We start from the raw sequence: 24,286 nt of genomic DNA, 5'->3' as shown, positions 1-24,286 counted from the left end.
AATTAAAAGGCTGATGGAAGTATCAGTGATTACATTGTAGCATTCAAAAAGCTATCGATTCATTGTAATTTCGGAAACTTTCAAAACCGAGTATTGCGGGATCGTTTTGTTTGTGGGGTGAAAAATGATGTGCTCAGAAGAAAGTTATTGACGACGGATGACTTGACTTTTGAGATTGCTTGTCAGACAGCGAGGTCGATGGGCATGGCCGATCAATATTCCCGAGAATTTCATAATAATTACGGTCGTCAGTCAACCGAGGTAAATCACCTGCAGGTTCAAAGTAAAAGATGGTGGGGGCCCAAAGTCTCAAAAACTGGAAATTCTAACAGAGCGTCGAAGTCGTGCTATAGGCGCCTGGGACAACACATTGCTCAAAGTTGTCCATACGTGAAGGCAGAGTGTTTCTTCTGCAGAAAGACTGGGTATCTTGTGAAGGCATGCTGACTGAAGGGTAAACCAGTTTTCAAAGCTATGAGTCCAGCGTTAAAAGCTATGAGTAGAAATCCCCAGAGACTACATAGCATGGAAAAACAACAGAATGAGGAGACGTTAGAGTTACACGTCATCAGGAGCACGAGGTTAACGGACAGCGATTCGGAAAGTATCAAAATCCACATAGATGTTGCGGGGTTCAAGATACCAATGGAAATTGACACGGGTGCATCCACGAGTGTAGTACTGGAGTCGCTGTACTGCGGCAAATTGCGTGATTTCCAACTGGAGAAATCCAAGATAGAGCTGCGAGGCTACTCGGGAGAGAAAATTCCTGTGGTAGGTCGTATCACCGTACCAGTGAAATACAAGGATCAATTTCAGAACTTGCCTCTAATAGTAGCGAAAGGAGACAAGCCTGCCTTACTAGGAATAAATTGGTTGAGATCACTGAAGCTGGATTGGAGTGGGATTTTCTGTGTGGAAGCGAGATTTTCATCAATGGATGAGGTTATCAAGAAGTATCCGAAGGTGTTCTGCAAAACTGGCAGTCCGATCCAAGGCTTCAAGGCAAGGGGTACAGAAGGACGCTAGATCGGTTTACTACAAGCCACGTTCCATACCATATTTAGAACTCAGCAGAGGAGGACAAAGGGTTTGATTAGGGCAGGGAAAATGGAGTACGAGAAGAAGCTTGCAGGGAACATTAAGACGGATTGCAAAAGTTTCTATAGATATGTAAAGAGAAAAAGGTTAGTAAAGACAAACGTAGGTCCCCTGCAGTCAGAATCAGGGGAAGTCATAACGGGGAACAAAGAAAGGGCGGACCAATTGAACAAGTACTTTGGTTCGGTATTCACTGAGGAGGACACAAACAACCTTCCGGATATAAAAGGGTTCGGAGGGTCTAGTAAGGAGGAGGAACTGAGGGAAATCCTTATTAGTCGGGAAATTGTGTTGGGGAAATTGATGGGATTGAAGGCCGATAAATCCCCAGGGCCTGATGGACTGCATCCCAGAGTACTTAAGGAGGTGGCCTTGGAAATAGTGGATGCATTGACAGTCATTTTCCAACATTCCATTGACTCTGGATCAGTTCCTATCGAGTGGAGGGTAGCCAATGTAACCCCACTTTTTAAAAAAGGAGGGAGAGAGAAAACAGGGAATTATAGACCGGTCAGCCTGACATCGGTAGTGGGTAAAATTATGGAATCAATTATTAAGGATGTCATAGCAGTGCATTTGGAAAGAGGTAATATGATAGGTCCAAGTCAGCATGGATTTGTGAAAGGGAAATCATGCTTGACAAATCTTCTGGAATTTTTTGAGGATGTTTCCAGTCGAGTGGACAAGGGAGAACCAGTTGATGTGGTATATTTGGACTTTCAGAAGGCTTTCGACAAGGTCCCACACAAGAGATTAATGTGCAAAGTTAAAGCACATGGGATTGGGGGTAGTGTGCTGACGTGGATTGAGAACTGGTTGTCAGACAGGAAGCAAAGAGTAGGAGTAAATGGGGACTTTTCAGAATGGCAGGCAGTGACTAGTGGGGTACCGCAAGGTTCTGTGCTGGGGCCCCAGCTGGTTACACTGTACATTAATGATTTAGACGAGGGGATTAAATGTAGTATCTCCAAATTTGCGGATGACACTAAGTTGGGTGGCAGTGTGAGCCACCCAACTCACTGCGAGGCTGCGAGGAGGATGCTATGAGGCTGCAGAGCGACTTGGATAAGTTAGGTGAGTGGGCAAATGCATGGCAGATGAAGTATAATGTGGATAAATGTGAGGTTATACACTTTGGTGGTAAAAAGAGAGAGACAGACTATTATCTGAATGGTGACAGATTAGGAAAAGGGGAGGTGCAAAGAGACCTGGGTGTCATGGTACATCAGTCATTGAAGGTTGGCATGCAGGTACAGCAGGCAGTTAAGAAAGCAAATGGCATGTTGGCCTTCATAGCGAGGGGATTTGAGTACAGGGGCAGGGAGGTGTTGCTACAATTGTACAGGGCCTTGGTGAGGCCACACCTGGAGTATTGTGTACAGTTTTGCTCTCCTAACCTGAGGAAGGACATTCTTGCTATTGAGGGAGTGCAGCGAAGGTTCACCAGACTGATTCCCGGGATGGCGGGACTGACCTATCAAGAAAGACTGGATCAACTGGGCTTGTATTCACTGGAGTTCAGAAGAATGAGAGGGGACCTCATAGAAACGTTTAAAATTCTGACGGGGTTAGACAGGTTAGATGCAGGAAGAATGTTACCAATGTTGGGGAAGTCCAGAACCAGGGGACACAGTCTAAGGATAAGGGGGAAGCCATTTAGGACCGAGATGAGGAGGAATTTCTTCACCCAGAGAGTGGTGAACCTGTGGAATTCTCTACCACAGAAAGTTGTTGAGGCCAATTCACTAAATATATTCAAAAAGGAGTTAGATGAAGTCCTTACTACTAGGGGAATCAAGGGGTATGGTGAGAAAGCAGGAATGGGGTACTGAAGTTGCATGTTCAGCCATGAACTCATTGAATGGTGGTGCAGGCTAGAAGGGCCGAATGGCCTACTCCTGCACCTATTTTCTATGTTTCTATGTTTCTATGCACTCAAGGAGAAAGTTGAGCAAGAACTCAAATGACTAGAGACTGAGAACATGATTTGTAAGATAGATCGATGTAATTGGGCTACACCCATTGTTGTTATACCCAAGTCCGATGGTAAAGGTAAGATTGTGTGGTGATTATAAAGTAACCGTAAACCAGGTTCTAGAGGGTAATGTCTCTAGTACATTGCCGAATATAGAAGATTTGTTCACAACACTGACAGGTGGTCAGATCTTCTCAAAACTGGATCTTACGAATGCCTACTTACAGCTTGAACTAGATGAGGAGTCCAAGTCATGTTTGACTATAAATACTCATCTAGGCCTATATCAATTTAATAGGCTACCATTTGGAGTGTCTTCTGGCCCTGCCATATTCCAAGGGGTGATGAACCAGATTTTGCAAGGTATTGAAGGAATAGTATGTTATTTGGATGACATACTAATTTCAGCACCAAATAGGCAAATTCATAACAACATACTGAATTAAGTCCTCAAACGGCTAGAGAAGCACAGAGTATGAGTGTCTGCTCATAAGTGTGAGTTATTTAAAAACTCAGTGGAGTACTGAGGGTACAGAGTAGACAAAGATGGTTAACATCCAACCATGGGAAAGCTGGATGCAATTAGAAATGCACCCACTCCCAAGAATGTCACTGAACTTCGTTCATTTTTGGGTCTTTTGAATTATTATGGGAAGTTCCTACCAAATTTGGCTACAGTATTACATCCACTGAATGAACTATTGAAAAAAAAGGTCCATTGGAAGTGGTCAAAAGAATGCGATACAGCATTCAAGGAGTGTAAGAGCAAATTGGTAGAGAGCACCATGTTAGTTCACTATGACATATCTAAGGAGATTAAGCTGGCATGTGATGCCTCTCCGTATGGAGTTAGGGCAGTGATCTCTCATGTATTAAGTAGTGTGGAGGAGAGACCAATTGCTTTTGCTTCACTCAGTGCCAATGAGAGTAATTATGCGCAAATTGAAAGGGAAGCTTTGGTATTAATTTGTGGAGTCAAGAAGTTCCACAAATACTTGTATGGTCGTAAGTTTACCATCGTTACGGATCATAAGCCCCTAACAGCAATCCTCCATCCAAAGTCCCCAGTTCCAACATTAGCTGCAGGCCGAATGCAGAGATGGGTTTTGATTTTGTCAGCATATACATATGATATTGAATACAGACGATCAGCTGATCACAATAATGCTGATGCTATGTCTAGATTGCCTTTCCCATCACAAATTACACCCGATAGGGAAGAAGTGTTTTATTTTTCATACACTGATGAACTGCCAGTCACAGCTGAAGAGATTGGTAGAGCAACCAAACGTGACCCAGTTATATTGCAAATGGATGGACAAACCATGTATCAGACAAGGATATTCATCCATTCTTCATTCATAGGAATGAATTATCAGTCGATAAAGATTGTATCATGTGGGGTGTAGGAGTGGTTATACCAAATAAATTCAGGTCCAAATTATTAGGAGATCTCCATGACCAGCACCTGGGAATGTGCTTGACCAAGAGTTTTGCACGCAGTTACTTATGGTGGCCAGATCTTGATAAAGATATAGAGTACATCGTGAGTCAGTGTATGACATGTCAATCGGTAAGCAAGCAACCACCATCAGTACCAGTACCATACATGGAAATGGCCTCCCAGGGTGCGGCAAAGGCTACATATTGATTTTGCTGAGTTAGAAGGACAAAAAACAATTGTTCATTGTGATTGACAGCCATTCAAAGTGGGTAGAGGTGTTTCCAATGTGGAAAATAACAACAAGTAAAACATTAGACATTTTGCGAAGTTTATTTTCTTCATTTGGCCTCCCAGAAGAAATTGTTTCGGATAATGGACCTTAATTTCATTCCGAAGAATTTGCACAGTTCATGAGCAAAAATGGTGTGAAACATACGAAGGTTCCACCGTACCACCCTGCTTCGAATGGTGCAGCAGAGCGTACTGTACAAATTGTAAAACGTGCCCTCATAAAACAAATGTTAGATCCAAATCCAAAGAAACGATAGTTGTCATTGGATCACAAATTGGCTAATTTTTTTGATTACATATCGTAATACTCCTCACACAACAATTGGTAGAACACCAGCAGAGTTGTTTCTCAAACGACAGCCACGACCCAGATTCTCGTTGTTAAAACCAAATTTGGCACAGTCCGTAGAAGATACACAATTAAGACAGAAAGAGAATCATAATAGAGGTAGAGTAAAAGAGAGAATTGTGAAATTAAACCAGAAGGTGAGAGTGAAGAACCAACACCATAAATGGTTAAAGTGGTTACCAGGAAGAGTGGTGAAGATATGTGGTCCTCGCACATATTTGGTCAAGATGTTTGATAATGGACAGGTTAGGTTTGTTCATATTAATCATATTTTACCTGCAGACATGGAAAGAGTTGAAGGGTGGAATGATTCAATTATTTGACTCATCAGATAGTTTTGATACACCAGTAGCATATCCTACATCTAGTGCACTGGAAACAAATCGAAGCGAAAATCAGAATTTAAGTCTGAGTCTGAGTCGGGAAAACAAACAGCCTGAAGTTAGAGTGAGTTGAAATGAAAATCAAGGAAATTGCTTGGAGGAAAACATTCCTCAGGATGAGTCACAAAGGAGTTTAGATTCAACACCATGTTTGGAAGGTTCTGTTCGAGAGCGAAGGTATCCTCTTCGAAACAGAAAACAAGTGGTTAAGTTAAATTTGTAAATATGGAAAAAAGATAAGTCTATATCTTGTGTTATGTATAAACATGCAAGTTATGTATGATGTTTGTTATAATAACTTCTTCATTAAGGAGGGAGAAGTGTAATGTCTGTAAGCTTGTAATGTTTGTAGCTCCACACAGTGGATGTGGACGTATTGTGTACTGCAACTACAGAGTTAATAATAAACAGAACCAGGCATGTTCCAGAGGCTTCCGACAGAGCTGCCTGCCATGTTAGAAAGCTGTGTGTGCTGTGCTCTGTGAATATATCACAATGGGCAATGCTGATTCCGCCATCCATTTCATAGTGCATGACCACTTGTCCAATCAGGTGTGAAGTCACTGCTCAGCGGTTGCCTCGAAAACCGGCAAGACGCTGAGTTAAAACAAGCAGCACAGTGATCTGCCGAGGGCAGCACATACACCTTAAGATTTTAAGCCAGAACTGCAATTAGTGCAAGTGCTCTGCAGACAGGCATCCACATGGAGCCATTGTGGAGGGAATCCACTGCATCTGGAAGAAAAACCCATCAGAACACAGAACGACTGGTTACAGAAGAACTTCCACAGACTGTACCAGACTTTGGGCAGGTTCTGCTAGATCATTTTCAATTAAGTATCTGATGGCTCCCAATGCCTATACAGTCATCTGTTCTCCACACGATATACGGTAGAGGGAGTTTTAGAAGGAGCAGTGTGCGGTGGCCCGACCCAGAAATTGGCGCAGTCCCGGCCTGCAAGACCAGCATCAGGCCGGGGCCATTAGAGGGAGCAGCATAAAGCTGCCCGGCCCGGATATCGGCATGGTCCCGGCCTGCAAGACCAGCATCAGGCCGGGGCCATTGTGGGGAGCAGCGTGCGGCAGCCCGGCCCAGAAATCGGTGCGGTCCCGGCCTGCAAGACTATCAGCAGGCCGGGACCATTAGAGTGAGCAGCGTGCGATGGCATGCCACTGCAGGGTGCAGTGCATGCTGCTGCAGGAGGACTACGGCTGACTACAGTGCGGGCAGGTACAGCAGGAGAGGCGAGGTCGGGGCGAAGGAGCGGCAAGAATTCGTAGAGGGATGTGATCGGGGCCCAGGAGAGGTGAGGGCCCAGGAGCAGCACGGGCCAGCCCACACTGCGATATGTGAGCGCGCTAGGTTCGTGCAGCAGAGCTGGTCTCCAGTCGTCCTGTTAATCCTTGCCACTGAACCAAGACCTAGCTCTGTGAAGCCCGTGTGGTGGCTGGGGTGCAACGGCCACCATATGTTAAACAAAATCCACGCACAGGCATCTTCCACCCTTCAAGATGTAGTTCGGGATCCAGAATATTAGGTCCTTCATTGAAACACCTGTGAACTCATCCCTTTTCGGCGTGGAAGCAAGTCATCCTCGTTTCGAGGGACTGCCTATGATGATGATGATGATGATGATGATGACAACCTATTGTACCCTACCCAATATTGGCCAATGCTGCATATGGTTTCATTTATCAGCTTCCGTCCTTATGATGAACCAGTACCAAGACAAGAGCAAGAACACTCTGAATACAAAATTGCAAAAGTGCTACCAAACATTTATTCCTTACAAGTGTCCGTGTATGTCGTCCTCTGTTATGCATCACCCTGCTTCCTTTTCTTGAATGGATATGATTTGTGTGCAACTGAATCTCCTTCTATGTGCTCCCCAGTGACTGAAGTCACTGAGATGGCTGTCTGCTGAGTGTCAGTTGAGACCTCTTGAGACTGAATTGGCTCTCTATATATTGTCAGCCTTGGCTCAGTTTATAGCACTCGCGCCCCTGAGTCAAAAGGTTGTGGGTTGTGGGTTGAAGTCCCACTCCAGAGACTTGAGCACATAATGCAGCTGACACTCCAGTGCAATACTGAGGGAATGCTGCACTGGTGGAGGTGCCATTTTTCAGATGAGATGTTAAACCTAGTTTGCCCTCTCAGGTGGACGAAAAAGATCCCATGGCACTATTTTGAAGAAGAGCAAGTGAGTGCGTCATGGTTCCATCGTCAATAGGGAATCAGATTATCTGGTCATTTATCTCATTGCTGCTCATGGGAGCTTGCTGTGCACAAATTGGCTGCTGCATTTACTACAGTACAACAATGACTACACTTCAGAAGTATTCCATTGGCTATAAAGCGCTTTTGGATGTCCCGAGGTCATGAAAGGTGCTACATAAATGATTTATTATGCAATGGAACTAAAGCTCTATCATGCAAACAATCTGTACTGGATTCATTTAAGAAAAAAATGTTTACAAAATGACTTCAGGTGTTTTAAAAAACAAATTATTCTGTCTTTGTGCAGCAAATATTTCATCTGAGCTGTTCAGTTCAGCCAGTTTCTTGGAATGAAGTCAATACAAGTTAATTGCACCAAAAATTCCCTCATGTCTTTGAAATGTTAAATTTATGCAAAACTTGTTCCTGGAACCAAGCTATTTGATCTGCAAGGTAAGTGTCAAAAGCAATCAACTCACTAGAATAACCAGAAGTCTGAGACTTACCTGAATGTTAAAACTGATTAATAACATGGTTGCCTGTCTAGTGGGAAAGAAGTACTTTAGTGTGGAAGTATCACAGCTTGCTTGGAATAAATGCTTCTGATTTTCCCCATTCTCCAGTTCCCAGTTTGTCTGTTTTTATCTATGTTGAAACATTGTGAGGGGCTTTGTAGAGCAGAAGCACTCACATTACATTTGCCAAAGACTCAGTTAAAAGAATCTGGAAAAAGTCATTGAAGGGCAGAAATTACAAGACTCGGCTGCCAATGGGAGCCTTACTAGATTCGGGTTTGAAATAGTGCTACAATACCGTAGCCCCAATTCTGTCCTGTTCACTTGTACGTCGGGAGGTTATGTGCCGACCATGAAGTCTCGCACTTTCTATGCTTAGGAGTTTGAACTGTATTATTATTTTTTAAAGTATTGTGTAAGTTTGATACTGCATTGTTAATTACTTGCTGTACTTTTTTGCTGAGTGTAACTCTTATTCTTGAAAATAAATTCGATTAGATTATACCATCTGACAGTGTGTATCTCCCACTCTTTGGAATGGGCAGGACAGCGGATGAGCAGCCCACTCAATCTTTGTGCAAGTATTGTGGTAAAATGGAAATTGTTGATCCTATGGCACGGTAGTCCCATTCACAACATCATCTTAGGCAGTCCCTCGGAATCGAGGAAGACTTGCTTCCACTCCTGAAGTGAGTTCTTTGGTAGCTGAACAGTCCAATACGAGAGCCACAGACTCTGTCACAGGTGGGACAGACAGTCATTGAGGGAAGGGGTGGATGGGACTGGTTTGCCGCACGCTCTTTCGGCTGTCTGCGCTTGATTTCTGCATGCTCTCGGCGACGAGACTTGAGGTGCTCAGCGCCCTCTCGGAGGCACTTCCTCCACTTAGGGAGGTCTTGGGCCAAGGACTCCCAGGTGTCATTCACAACATACACAGGATGTCAATTCCAGATCACAGGAGGTGTGGATCTGTTTATAAAAACTGCCTTTGGTCTTGAACAAGAAAAGCTGGGAGAGACACCAAATAGCAGCACCTTACTCTGCACATGGCTGTTATTTAAAATTTGATCTGACAGTGCTCAATGTTAACACTGACACTGAAAGTAGAAAACTGTTCCTTTCTTCGGCATGGACAGCCCTTGCTTTGACAATCACAAAAATTCATCAAAAAAAAGAAAAAGAAATGATACTTTCCACAGATGCAGTTTGTTTATCTCTAGGACCTTCCTATGTGGGGAAAGGGGAATATATCAGCATTATTTTTAATCCTTTCCTAAATTGTGCCTTCAAATAACTCAAGAATGATTCCACTAATCTTAGAAAATGATACAGGAGACCTCCCTGGAGAATAAGCATCTTTGCTTTAAACATGAATGTTGGTCCGAGAAAGTTACTCAGTAATCATGGGAGAAGGATCGGTGGGTAATGCGGTAATTTTTATTTTATGCACACTACATTTTAATTTGATTACAACATATTTACAGCATTCTTCTTTTAAAATGTTATTTAATGTTTTCAATATGGCAGGCATATTCTTATACAATAGATAAACCGTGGCATCCCTATCAGTCTGTATTGGCTTTGTGACCATTACAAAACTGAACATACGAGACAGTTGTTAAGCAAGTCAATGAAGCATTAATATGGCAAAGTTGTGCTAATCTTAAGTGCCTCAATGAAGCCTCTTACCTTATCACACCTCATCAGTCCCAAGTACCTGAGGGACTTGCTGGTCTGCGAGATCTGGGTTGCTCCCTTATCTGTGATTTCTTTACACCAGCCTACATCCACTGTTTCAATGGTTGTACTATACTGTCCAATCGCTATCAGAGCTGCAACAAATAAAGAACTTATCAATTTGTTGTGAGCACAGAATCATTATAATCACATTAATGTAAAATGGTAATTACCTGAGGCCAGTATTTTACTAACTGCTGACTCTTACTTGACTTGACTACTGAGAAGGGTGTGAGTGTAGCTCAAGACAACATACTCAATGAATCTCTCCTTTTCTCAAAAAAAGTAACGTTCAGCTCAATTTAAAAATCACCAAAGGGAAGGCAGCACCAGCGCAGTGATTAGGAGGCTCACTTTACACCATAATTGATTCCAGATCTATCCAAATCACCCTGAATTGTTTGACTACTACCTCACTAAACAGATATAAGTGATTGAGGGAAGGATGAAGTAGGAAAAGTTTGAATTACAAGTAAAAGGAAAAGAGGAATGCAAGAATTCAGCTATGCTGTAAAGGATCCAGTAAACTAGCCAAGAACAGATGTGTGAAAGAAAATAATTTGCATTTATATAGCCCCTTATTACATGGAACAGAAATGTCACCTGGAATGAATTACATTGTGAAGTTCCTGTTATGTCGGTAAATGTGACAGTAATTTTAAACACAGCAAAATCCCACAAAAAGCTATGAGATGAATGACCAGTTAATCTGAGTTTTTCATAAGTAACCACTCTAGAACTCAGTGTCTTTTTTAGGCTTCAAAATCTGCTCAGTTTAAAAGTTATTTATTTTCTTTCATACAGCTGTTCTTTGCATTCCCTCAGTACTGCACTGAAGTTTCAGCCTAGATTATGTGCTCGGGTCACTGGAGCGGGGCCTCAACCCACGACCTTGTGACTCCGAGGCGAGTCTGACACTTGAACTATAACCACCTCATTTGTTACTTCATGCAAGAGTCATATATACTTCCCCATACCCTACAAATAATTAAAATTAAATCCACTAATTAATCTTTACTTATCTTAAATGCCTGTGTGCATTAAATTTGTTAAAAACAGTGAGGAAAGTTGGTAGGATCGAGGTTTGTTAAAAGATAAACTACATTCAAGGAATAAGGAAGACCATAATGTGACATTAGTTTCTTTCACTCACTGATCCTCCACATATTTTAGAATTATGTCCAACAATAAAAGGTGAGTTTCCTATGCTTAAGGACCAATTTGCCTTTGGAATACGAGTGCAGTTGATAGTCATGAAGATTTCTCCACGTTATTGCCTTACAAATGGAGACTACTGTGAGTCTTTTCTTGCTGACTAAATGACGTGGTCATAGTTCAAACGGAATTTATCTGTTGGTTGTAAACCCAAAATATCAAGATAAACATTCTACAGTGCAACAATACATTGCAGTTACTTAAATCTTCAGTGCCAAATCAAATCAGTAACTGTCTAAATTTAGATAAATCTTTAGTCCCACTGGTATAGTATGCAGACACTCTAAGATGACTGCATAATGATATCTGCATGGGGGCGGGGGGGGGCGGGATGAGGAGAAGAGAGAGATAAAGAGAAAGTAATCAAACAAAAATAAAGCTTCCTCTACTCTATGCATCCTATACTCTCAGGGTACCTTACCCTTAATCTCATGAGAACATCACCTAGTTGACCATTGTAAATTTTTCTACGTTCTCCCTCAGTCCTCCTAATGGATCCACTGAATGAGACTGTCAGCTTGTTGCAAACTACGGGCAGCATTGTTCTGTGAATCAGCAGATGCTAAGACCTGGGTTGAGATTAAGCAAATTGATTTTGCAGAGGATACTAATGCTTGGCAGGGAAAGAAAACCTTCATCTCATCAGTCTTGGTTAGTTTCACATCCGGCTCAAGACAGTGTGCTAATATACCTTGCCTTCCATCCATTTAGAAACTGCAATCCTATGTCCTGAAGTCCAAAAATCAGACTGTGATATCCACCACACATTACAGTATATTTAACCAATGACTAAACAACAGAGATGGCTGTAGTTAATAACTTTTTGTTGTTATATTTACAGTCAATTACCATCTTACATCATAATATCAGAATAGCATCTTTTTAAGTGCCACTGCAGGACTTAATATAGGCTGCAAGTAACATTCACACCACACAAGTGCCAGGCAATGACCATCTCCAACAAGAAAGAGTTTGACCATCGTTCCTTGACATTCAACAGCATTAACATCGCCGAGTCCCCCACCATCAACATCCTGGGGGTCACCATTTACCAGAAACTTAACTGGATCAGCCACATAAATACTGTGGCTACAAGAACAGGTCAGAGGCTGGGTATTCTGCAGCGATTGTCTCATCTTTAGACTCCCAAAAGCCTTTCACTATCTACAAGGCACAAGTCAGGAGTGTGATGGAATACTCTCCACTTGCCTGGATGCGTGCTGCTCCAACAACACTCAAGAAGCTCAACATCATCCAGGACAAAGCAGCCCGCTTGATGGCACCCCATCCACCACCTTAAACATTCACTCCCTCCACCACCGGCGCACCGTGGCTGCAGTGTGTACCATCTATAAGATGCACTGCAGCAACTTGTCAAGGCTTCTTCGGTAGCACCTCCCAAACCTGTGATCTCTAACACATAGAAGGACAAGGGCAGCAGGCGCATGGGAACACCATCAACGACAAGTTCCCCTCCAACTCACACACCATCCTGACTTGGAAATATATCGCCATTCCTTCATCATTGCTGGCTCAAAATCCTGGAACTCCCTTCCTAACAACAACAATTTGTATTTAGATAGCACCTTTATTGTAGTGAAACATCCCAAGGCTCTTCACAGGAGTAGTACAAGACAAAAAATTTGATGCCGAGTCACATAAGGAGAAATTAGAACAGGTGGAAGAGGTAGGTTTTAAGGAGCAGCTTAAAAGAGGAAAGAGAGGCAGAGAGGTGGAGAGGTTTAGGGAGGGAATTCTAGAGCTTAAGGCCTAGGCAATAGAAGGCACGGCCATCAATAGTTGAATGATTATAATCAGGGGTGCTCAAGTGGCCAGAACTAGAAGGGGTTGTGGGGCTGAAGGAGACTACAGAGATAGGGAGGGGCAAGGCCATGGAGTGATTTCAAAACAAGGATGAGAATTTTGAAATCAAGGTGCTGCTTAACCGGGAGCCAGTGTAGGTCGGCATGCACAGGGGTGATGGGTGAGTGGGATTTGGTGCGGGCTAGGACACGGGCAGCCGAGTTTTGGATCAGCTCAATTTACGTAGGATAGAATATGGGAAGCCAGCCAGGAGTGCATGGGAATAATCAAGTCTCGAGGTAACAAAGGCATGGATGAGGGTTTCAGCAGTGGATGGGCTGAGGCGAGGGTGGAAACGGGCGATGTTACGGAGGTGGAAATAGGCGGTCTCAGTTATGCTATGGATGTGTGGTCGGAAGCTCAAGGTCAAATACAACAACAACTTTTATTTATATAGCATCTTTAACGTAGTAAAATGTCCCAAGGCACTTCACAGCAGTGTTACAAGACAAAACAGATAAATTTAACACCGAGCCACATAAGAAGAAATTACGGCAGATGACCAAAAGCTTGGTTAAAGAGGTAGATTTTAAGGAGCATCTTCAAGGAGGAAAGAGAGGTAGAGGTTTATGGAGGGAGTTCCAGAGTTAGGGCCCAAACAACTGAAGGCACGGCCACTGATGGTTGAGCAATTATAATGAGGAATGCTCAAGAGGGCAGAATTTGAGGAGTGCAGACATTTTGTGGGGTTGTGAGGATGAAACAGATTGCACATATGACACCAAGATTGCGAATAGCACCGTTGGAGTACCTTCACCACAGAACCGCAGTGGTTCAAGAAGGCGGCTCATCACCACCTTCTGAAAGGCAATTAGGGATGGGCAATAAATGCTTGCTTTGCCAGCAACACTCACATCCCATGAACGAATAAAACAAAATTACACTCCAATATGGTATGAATGAGGTGCTGTACTGTTGGGGGTATTGTGCTTTGAATGAGATGTTGAACTGCCCATTACGGTGGTTCCAGTGGTTCAGGTAGACATATTCTAAGAAGAGTGAGGTTCTTTCTTGGTGACTTGGCCAACATTTCTCCATCAATACCTCCAAAAACAAATTAGCTAGTGATTAATTGATGTTTATAAAAGCTGCAGTGTGCTAAATGTCTGCGGTGTTTGTCCACATAACAACAGTCACGGCATTTCAGATTAATTTATTGTCGGTAAAGTGTTTCGAGATATTTCTGAGAGACTTGGTAAAGCACTATATAACTGAATGTCTCTTCTTTTTAAAAAAAGGGTAAAATGGTAAAACAAATCTTACATTTTATACATGTAAGCAGTTCCAACTACAAAAAAAGGTTTTTGAGAACAGTGTAATTATTATTTTTGAGCAGCCTTAGTAATATGACATGCTCTGTTCAGTCAGTGGCCGGTAACAAGTTTTTGTATTACACACAAGCACCATATTATTATTGAGTCTTTTGGTGGCTCACTATAAACAGGGTAGACCTCATAAAGTCTTCAACAACATTACTCAGCTGCACAAAAACAAAATATGACAGTAATGATAAGTTACTTCTTATAGATAGCTCTTTATTCCACATCTCAGAAACACACTTCAAATTCAGAACAGCATCTCACAAAAAAATTCTGCCTACTGAAAGAAAGTCGAAGATGCTTTCAGATGAGGCATGCTATAATTGCCACTGCTGCCATTAAGAATGTAAAAAAGTATGGGATGAGAAGGGGAAATAAGGCACAAGACAAGACTATTCAGCCTACAACTTCCATGGACCATATACAACTGCTTCATTACTGACCTGACCAGATTTTAAATGTAGTCTCTTCAAACAGTTATTAACTATTGTTAAAACCTCAAAGAAGACAACATTTATGAATGTTTCCCTAAGGTCACTGAGCAACAATTTGCATATCTATAGCAATCCTTGTGTGGGAAGTTATCTCAAGATAATTATGAATGAGGAGGACCATTCAGTCCATACTGCTTCACCCATCCAGAAGCCTCCCAACAGTGACCCAATTTGAGTATCCAATTGCTTCTTAAATGATTCCAGAGTTTTCACTACCACCATTTTATCCGGAGGTTGATTCCAAGTATTGAACACTTTCTGTGTGAAGAACTAAATGTCAGTCCTGAGAATTTCTTTCACTTATTTGAAACTGTGTCCCATGGCTTAAATCCACAATTTAATTTAAACTAATATCCCAGATTTAACTTTTCCATACCATTTAGTATTTTATATATCTTGAGAAGATTAGCTCTCAGACATCTCCTTTCCATGCTGAAAAGCCCAAGTCTCTGCAGTCTTTCCTCATATCTCAAATCCCTGACACCAGGGATTAGCTTTGTGGACCCTCTCTGCACAGCCTCCAATGCTTGAATATCTCCCTCATGTCTCAGTGACCAGAACTGGACATAGCTCTCAGGGTGTGGTCTGACCAGAGCACTGTACAGTATGATCATGACTTTTATTGATTTAAATTCAGCTGTGTTGGTTATATATTGGCTTTGTTGATTGCTGCTCTCTATTGGTTGGACATGTTTAGTGTAGCATCTACTAAGACTCACTGGTCTCTTGCCAAATCATTGTTAGCAACTTCAACACCATTCGTGGAGTATGGTATGTATATGTTGCTTATTTTTACAACCCATGTGCAGTAGTTTTTACTTCCTGCATTGAATTTCCTCTGCCATTACTCTGACAACATACCTATTTTATTCAACTGACTCTTGAATTTTTGTGCTGCTTTCTCCGATTCCACTGACCTCCCAGTTTGGTATCATCAACAAATTTGACCATTTTACATTCAGTTTCTGATTCGAGGTCATTTATTTAAATGAAAAACAACTGTGGTTCCACCACTGAGCCCTGGAGCATACCCTTGAGACTCCCCCTAACCCAACATAACTCCTCTAACCAGTATTTGTTGATTTCTACCCTTCAATGAGTTTATTATCTATTCCCAGGATTTACCCTGAATCTCCCAGATTTGTGTTTGATGAATAGACTTTCATGAGGGACTTTGTCAAATGGTTTTGGCAATGATCTTCTCCGTCTGAATCCATGTTGGTTACTGTATACTTGCTTGTTATTATACTTAGACTCTTTGTGTTTACTCCTGATGATCAATTCTATTATTTTACATGGAATGGAGGTGCAACTGATGGGTCTGTTTTAACCCCCTTTTTGTCTACTGGTCACTCCTGGCTCCATCATAATGGTTGTTCGTGCCTCAAATCTCCTAGCTAGTCTTTCTCAGCACTCTGGAATAAATACCATCGAGTTCTGGTGATTTATTTGTTATGAGCCAATTTAACTTAGTTCGAACTTCCATCTCATTAACAACAAAGTAATTGATTACACTTGGCATATGTTTGGGGAAGGCACATTGTTCATATCTTCCCTTGTGAAGTAATGAATCAGAATATTGACTGTCTTTTGCTCATCCTCAGTTTTGGCTCCATTTGCAACCTTTATAGTTTCTGCCTCTTCTCTGAGTGCTCTCTTACTGTTAGAGTGCTGTAAAATTTATTTACTGTTAGAAAAAAGCATAGCAGCTTAGGCTAAACCTTAGCCTTCCTTTGCCCTTTGGATCTCCATTTTAACTTTTTTCTCCATTTTCTTAAATTTCTTCCAGTGAACCCATTCCTCCTTTTCTCTGCAGGATTTGTAGACAGTTTTACCTCTTTATATCAGTTTTAATTTGTCTGTAATCCATTTTGGGTTAGGAATTGAAGGCAAGTGGGGGATTGAAAAACGAGAGGTAACTAGGATGGGATGGGATGAAACAATGGGTGGATTTGAAAGTAGGGACAAGAATTTTGAAATCAACTTGCTGGGATATGGGGATACAATACAGCTTGGAGAAGTCAGGGATGATCGGAGTGTGGGACTTTGCGTGGGCTTCAATATTTTGAATGAGTAACTTGTGGAGAGCTAAATTTGGGAGACAAAATTACACATCATTGACCCAAACAGCATTATTCAACTGAAACAACAGTCTGAGATACTACGGTGATTCCCTATGTGCCCAGGAAAAAGTTACTTCATAGAATTATACATCACAGGCTATTCGACCCATCATATCTCTGCTGGCTCTTTGCCCATTAGCCTTGTAAATTTCTCCATTTCAAGCATTAATCCAATTCCCTTTTGAAAGTTACTATTGAATCTGCTTTCACCACCCTTTCAGGCAGTGCATTCCAGGTCATAACAAATCACGATAATAAAATAAACACTTCAGGTCCAAAATTGTCCCTTTTTTCAAGGCCCATTACCGCGTTAATGAGACGGCAAGGTCTTTCCGCCCAGGGGCAGGTGGCAGGTGAACCCATGCGCAATTGCCCCAGAGCCGGTGGAAATGGGTATCCGCTGTGCCCTGTGCTTCCGCCCCGCCCGGTGCACTATCCCTTACCGCCGAGCGATAACCCCTTTTCCGCACTGCGGGGAAAATTACGAGGTGGGAAGCTGCCAGTGGCTCTGCGGTGAGGCTGCCCTTAAAGAGGAGGGTGTACCGCCGCCTCAGCCATTTTGTTTTAAGTGTTGGTTGACTCCTGACATCATCACCACCGCGCTAACATGAACAGCGTGGCAGTAATGGACACTGCCTCGTTACCGACCCGCAAACCCGCCCCTACACCGCCCCGGATGCTGGGAGACGGTGACAAAGTTAAAGAGCCAAATTTTGCAGCTCATCCCTCTGACTCCTGCCAGGCAGTAATAATTCGAATTATCCGCCCCAATCGGGACGAAGGGCAATTTCCCCCCTTCATATTTACTCTGCACAGGAACAACTCCTCAGTGCTGGTTCAGCTCAGGATTCTTAGGAAATGCAAACACTCCAACTTTGGAACATTAGGCTGTTTAAGGTGGGATGTGTTTTCCTATTATAAATGCTAGAATCTATTATTAGGGATGTGGTAATAGGGCACTTAGAAAATCATAATATGATTGGGCAAAGTCAACATGGATTTATGAAAGGGGAATCTTGTTTTACAAATGTGTTAACGAGTTTTTTCCGGTTGCAACTAGCCGGGTAGATATGGAGGAAACTAGTGGATGTAGTGTATTTGGATTTTCAAAAAGCATTCGATAAAGTGCCACACAAGAGGTTAATACATAAAATTAGGACTCATGGGATGGGGGAATATATTAGCATGGATTGAGGATTGGTTAACAAACAGAAAACAGAGTAGGAATAAACGGATTATTTTTGGGTTGACAGGCTGTAACTAGTGGGGGTACCACAAGGATCAGTGCTCGGGCCCCAGCTATTCACAATCTATATTAACAACAACAACTTGTTTGTATATAGTGCATTTAACAAACATAGTAAAACATCCCAAGGCGCTTCACAGGAGTGTTATAAGACAAAACAAATAAATTTGACACTGAGCCACTGAAGAAGAAATTACGGCAGATGACCAAAAGCTTGGTCGAAGAGGTAGGTTTTAAGGAGCCTCTTAAAGGAGGAAAGATTGGCGGAGAGGCAGAGAGGTTTAGGGAGGGAGTTCCAGAGCTTGAGGCCTAGGCAGATGAAGGCACAGCCACCTATGGTTGAGCAGTTATAATCAGGGATGCTCAAGAGGGCAGAATTTGAGGAGCGCAGACATCATGGGGGGTTGTGAGGCTGAAGGAGATTACAGAGATAGGGAGGGGGCGAGGCCGTGGAGGGATTTGAAAACAAGGATGAGAATTTTGAAATCAAGGTGTTGATAACCGGGAGCCAATGTAGGTCAGCGAGCACAGGGGTGATGGGTGAGTGGGACTTGGTGCGAGTTAGGATACGGACTGCTGAGTTTTGGATGACCTCAAGTTTATGTAGGGCAGAATGTGGGAGGCTAGCCAGGAGTGAGTTGGAATAGTCAAGTCTAGAGGTAACAAAGGCATGAATAAATGTTTCAGCAGCACATGAGCTGAGGCAGGGGCGGAGACAGGCAATGTTACGGAGGTGGAAATAGGCAGTTTTAGTTATGCTGCGAATACATGGCTGGATGCTCAGTTCAGGGTCAAATATGACACCTAGGTTGTGAACACTCTGGTTCAGCCTCAGACAGATGCTAGGTAGAGGGATGGAATCGGTGGCGAGGGAACGCAGTTTGTGGCGGGGACCAAAGACAATGGAGAAATTTTCTGCTCATCCAGTACTGAATGTCAGACAAGCAGTCTGACAACTTAGAGACCATGGAGAGATGGAGAGGAGTGGTGGTGGGGCAGAGCTGGATGTCATCAACGTACATGTGGAAACTGACACTGTGTTTTCGGATGATGTTGCCAAGAGGCAAGATATAGATGATAAATAAGAAGGGGCCAAGGATAGAGCCTTGGGGGACACCAGAGGTAACGATGCAGGAGTGGGAAGAGAAGCCATTGCAAGTGATTTTCTGGCTATGATTAGATAGATAAGAATGGAACCAGGCGTGTGCAGTCCCACCCAGCTGGAAGTAGATGAGGGGACCGAGCGTAATGTATCCAAATTTGCTAGGTGAGAAAGTAAGCTGCGAGGAGGATGCAAAGAGGCTGCAAAGCAATATAAACAGGTTAGAGGGGGCAAGAACGTGGGGCAGATGGAATATAATGTGGAGAAATGTGAAGTTATTCACTTTGAGAGGAAAAATGGAAAAGCAGAATATTACATAGGATATACAGCACAGAAACAGGCCATTCGGTCCAACCAGTCCAAGCCAGCGCTTATGCTCCATTTGAGCCTCCTCCCGTCTTTCCTCATCTAAATCTAGCCACATAACCCTCTATTCCCTTCTCCCTCATATGCTTGTCTAGCCTTCCCTTAAATGCATCTATTCGCTTCAGCCACTCCCCATGGTCACGAGTTCCACATTCTTGCCATTCTTTGGGTATAGAATTTTCTTCTGAATTCACGATTAATTGGTGGCCTCTAGTTATGCTCTTCCCCACAAGTGGAAACATTCTCTCTGTATCCACTCTATCAAAACCTTTCATAATTTTAACGACTCTATTAGGTCACCACTCAGCCTTCTTTTTCAAGAGAAGACCCTACCCTGTTCATCCTTTCCTGATATGTATACCCTCGCATTTCTGGTATCCTTGTAAATCTTTTCTGCACCATCTCCAGTGCCTCTATATTCTTTCTAGAATATGGCAACCAGGAGTGCATGCAGTACTCTAATGGCTGGATTTTCGGTTCTGGTCATTTTGGGGCGGGAATGGCAGCGGGGCGGTAAAGTTTGCGCTGGGAAATGGTTTGCGCTTGCAGCCACAACATTTGCCATCTGGGCCCTGAGTGTGGAGCGGAGCACTAAGGGAGGCATCGCACACCTCTTTTAGGGCACAAGACCATCACCGGCTTGAGGCTCCCAGGCAGTGCTGCTTGGCGCCCCTGCAAAACCGGCAACAAATTTCCCAGCGGGACACTGGGAGCTGGCCGCCTGCCCGGAAATCATCCTCACTGCCATTACCGTTCCTCCAGGGCACGAACAAAGACAGCAACAAAGAGAAAATGCAGCCCCATGTGCAGTATAACCAAGGTTCGATACCGGTTTAGCATAATTTCCCTACTTTTCAATTCTATACCTCTAGAAATAAACCCTAGTGCTTGGTGTGCTTTTTTATGGCCTTGACAACCTGTGTCTGAACTTTTAGTGATTTGTGTATTTGTACGCCGAGATCCCTTTGTTCCTCTACCCCACCTAGACTCACACCCTCTAAGTAATAAGTGACCTCCCTATTCTTCCCACCAAAATGTAATACCTCACATTTATCTGTGTTGAACTTCATTTGTCAATTATATACCCATTCTGCAAGTTTATTAATGTCCTCCTGTAATTTGTTGCAGTCCTCCTCAGTATTGACTAGCCCCCAATTTGGTGTCATCCGCAACTTTAGAAATTGTGTTTTTGATTCCAAAGTCGAATAATTTTTAAAAAGGAGAGAAACTGGGAAATGTTGGTATTCAGTTAGACCTGGTTGTCCTTTTACATGAATCACAAAACGGTAACATGTAGGTAGAGCAAGCAATTAGAAAAGCAAATGGTATGTTGGCTTTTATTACAAAGGGATTGGAGTACAACAGTAAAGAAGTCCTACTGCAATGATATCAGGCCTTGGTAAGACCACAACAGAAATACAGTGTACAATTTTGGTCTCCTTTCTTAAGGAAGGAAATACTTGCCTTAGAGGGAGTGCAATGAAGGTTCACTAGACTGATTTCTGGAATGAGGAGATTGTCCTATTAGGAGAAATTGAGTAGATTGGACTATATTCCCTAAAATTCAGAAGAATGAGAGATGATATGATTGAAACACATAAAATTCTTAAGGGGGTGGCCAGGGTGGATGCTGAGAGGATGTTTCCCCTGGCTAGGGAGTCTAATCAAAGGTTCACAGAATAAGGGGTTGGCCATTAAGGAGATGAGGAGAAATTTCTTCACTCAAAGGTTTGTGAATCTTGGGAATTCTCTACCCCAGAGGATTGTGGATACTCAGTCGTTGACAGAGATCGTTAGATTTTTGGATACTAAGGGAATCAAGGGATATGAGGATAGGGCAGGAAGGTGGAGTTGAGTTAGAAGATCAGCCATGATCTTATTGAATGGTGGAGTCGACTCAAAGGGCCCAATGGCGTATCCCTGCTTCTATTTCTTATGTTCTTATGAGCTGTGAATCATAACTGGTTACAAATTGAGTTTATCAAACAAAATAGTTCGCTACCATTCTTAAGTTTAATTTAGTTTTTGACAATACACAGGGAAAGTTCATTGGAATAAGCTTGTAAAGTTATCCAGGAGTGCTTTGGTAAAAGAAGCTGAGGCTGTGAAGCTGATAACATCTCTATTCCAGCAGAACAGGAGCCAGACTGTTCCAGAGACTATTTGATCAACCATATTAATGTTTATCATCATAAGCTTCAATCCTGTTCTTATCTAGATATTGATCCAGCTCTCTTTTAAAGAAGTTCATCGACACAAAATTAATTGCTTGTGCTGAAAATCTATTTCACATATCCAGTACACTGTGAGGAAAAAAACATCTTTTGAGCTCCAGTCTCACTTGAGGTTTGTTCACGTTATATTCATGTCCTATCAACAAGAGCAGGCACTGACGACAAGATCCAACACCGCCTCCTGTGCGCTAGTGCAGCCTTTGGCTGCCTCAAGAAAAGAGTGTTTGAAGACCAGGCCCTCAAAACTGCCACTAAGCTCATGGTCTACAAGGCTGTAGTAATACCTGTCCTCCTGTATGGCTCAGAAACATGGACCATGTACAGTAGACACCTCAAGTCGCTGGAGAAATACCACCAACGATGTTTCCGCAAGATCCTACAAATCTCTGGGAGGACAGACACACCAACATTAATGTCCTCGACCAGGCCAGCATCACAGCACTGACCACACTTGATTAGCTCCGCTGGGCAGGCCACATAGTTCGCATGCCTGACACAAGATTCCCAAAGCAAGCGCTCTGTTCGGAACTCCTTCACGGCAAACGAGTCAAAGGTAGGCAGCGGAAACGTTACAAGGACACCCTCAAAGCCTCCCTGATAAAGTGCGACATCCCCACTGACACCTGGGAGTCCCTGGCCAAAGACCGCCCGAAGTGGAGGAAGTGCATCCGGGAGGGCGTTGAGCACCCTGAGTCTCGTCGCCGAGAGCATGCAGAAATCAAGTGCAGGCAGCGGAAAGAGCGTGCGGCAAACCAGTCCCACCCACCCCTTCCCTCAACGACTATCTGCCCCACCTGTGACAGAGACTGTGGTTCTCGTATTGGACTGTACAGCCACCTAAGAACTCATGTTAAGAGTGGAAGCAAGTCTTCCTCGATTCCGAGGGACTGCCTATGATGATGATTCAAGTCCTCGAGCTCTATGCTGGCACTAAGTTCAACTAGCAATTTTGGGCATTTGGGTATCGGACTCATACAGAAACCTATTATCATGTCTAACAGGGAGATTTAGTGTTTGCCCAATACTGTGTAACCCATCCTATTCTTATCTGCATCATCCATGACATGTGGTCAGCTTTCAGATGTGTGAGAGGTAAATTCATCTCCTCCCCACCACACTCCATTCCATGACTGCCACTGTGCTGTATGATTGACTGTTAATGAATTTGTGGATTAGCCAGAACATCCTGCAGCATGACATCGACAAGATGGGGAGCAGGCTCCCTAGGGAGATAGTGGGAGCAGATAGAATTGATTCATTTAAATGCAAATTAGTTGTTTTGTTTTAGAAAATAATATTTTGGGATACAGTTTATGAGTAATTTGGACATGATGTATGGTAAGTGTGGTACTGTTGGGAGGAACAGGTGATTTTGGACTCATGGTTCTCAAAGCTTTCCACCGCTGGCCATTTTTTCACTTCACATCCTGAGTCTGTTGCAGACTAATTGCTAGAGATTGATTGCTATGATTAGACAACAACTCTATTATCATTGTATCATGCAACTACCAGGATGGATAGAAGGTAAACTTGATGGACCGTGGTCTTTTTTCATCCAGTAATTTGTATGTTCCTATGACCTAGCATAAACGTTGTGATTTTGTTTCCCTTCCCAGCTGTTCAGTCAAGCTGAACCTTGCTGCATCCGATTTAACGGAGTTTCAAACTCCACATCAAGTCGATCACCTGCCTATATGCCAAATTCACTTCATTACCTCAAGGCTTGATTTATTTAACACTCTCTTCAGCACCAGCTTGTAGCTCCAATTGATCCAGAGCTCTGCGGCTCAAATCCTTTTCTATATTAAGTTTCAAACACATATCACCCATGTCTTCAGCACTTTGACTTTAAAATCCTCACAGTCATATTCGGATTTAAATGGCTCCCCATTCCTCAGCACTTTGACTTTAAAATCCTCATAAGTCATATTCGGATCCCTTCATAACCTCATTCCATTATACTTTTACAATCTTCTCAATGTTCTTCAGCCTCCTTACATTTATATAGTGCCTTTCACGACCTCAGGACGCCCAAAAGTACTTTAGAGCCAATTAAGTACTTTTGAAGTGTCGTCACTGTTGTAATGTGCCCTTCATTCTTCTGACTCTGGCCTTTTGTGTCTGTCCTCCTCCTTCTACTGCACCATTAGTTCTAGACTTCAGCCACCACAGCCTAACCATGGAATTATTTTTTGAAATTCTTCTGTATTGTCACCTTCCACTCTCTACATTCAACAGTCTCCTCAAAACCTACCTGACGCATTTGGCCACCTCCCGGAACTGTTCTCTCACTTACTGCTAGTGTCCTCTG

General features: G+C 42.9%; 1 protein-coding gene across 9 annotated transcripts in view; it reads right to left on the bottom strand.

Annotated features, from left to right (window-relative positions):
- fbxl17 (F-box and leucine-rich repeat protein 17) overlaps positions 1-24,286 on the bottom strand; it is a 1,396,933-nt gene that overhangs the window by 68,940 nt on the left and 1,303,707 nt on the right. For all 9 annotated transcript variants that reach the window (XM_070884143.1, XM_070884142.1, XM_070884147.1 and 6 more), the window contains one exon: positions 9,966-10,108. In XM_070884143.1, the coding sequence (XP_070740244.1) occupies positions 9,966-10,108 (143 nt within the window). The remainder of the gene's footprint in view (positions 1-9,965; positions 10,109-24,286) is intronic.

Source organism: Pristiophorus japonicus, chromosome 1 (genome assembly GCF_044704955.1).
Source record: "Pristiophorus japonicus isolate sPriJap1 chromosome 1, sPriJap1.hap1, whole genome shotgun sequence".
Lineage (NCBI taxonomy): Eukaryota > Metazoa > Chordata > Chondrichthyes > Pristiophoridae > Pristiophorus > Pristiophorus japonicus.
The sequence above is the reverse complement of the archived record's forward strand: the minus strand, read 5'-3'. Positions and strand labels throughout refer to the sequence as shown.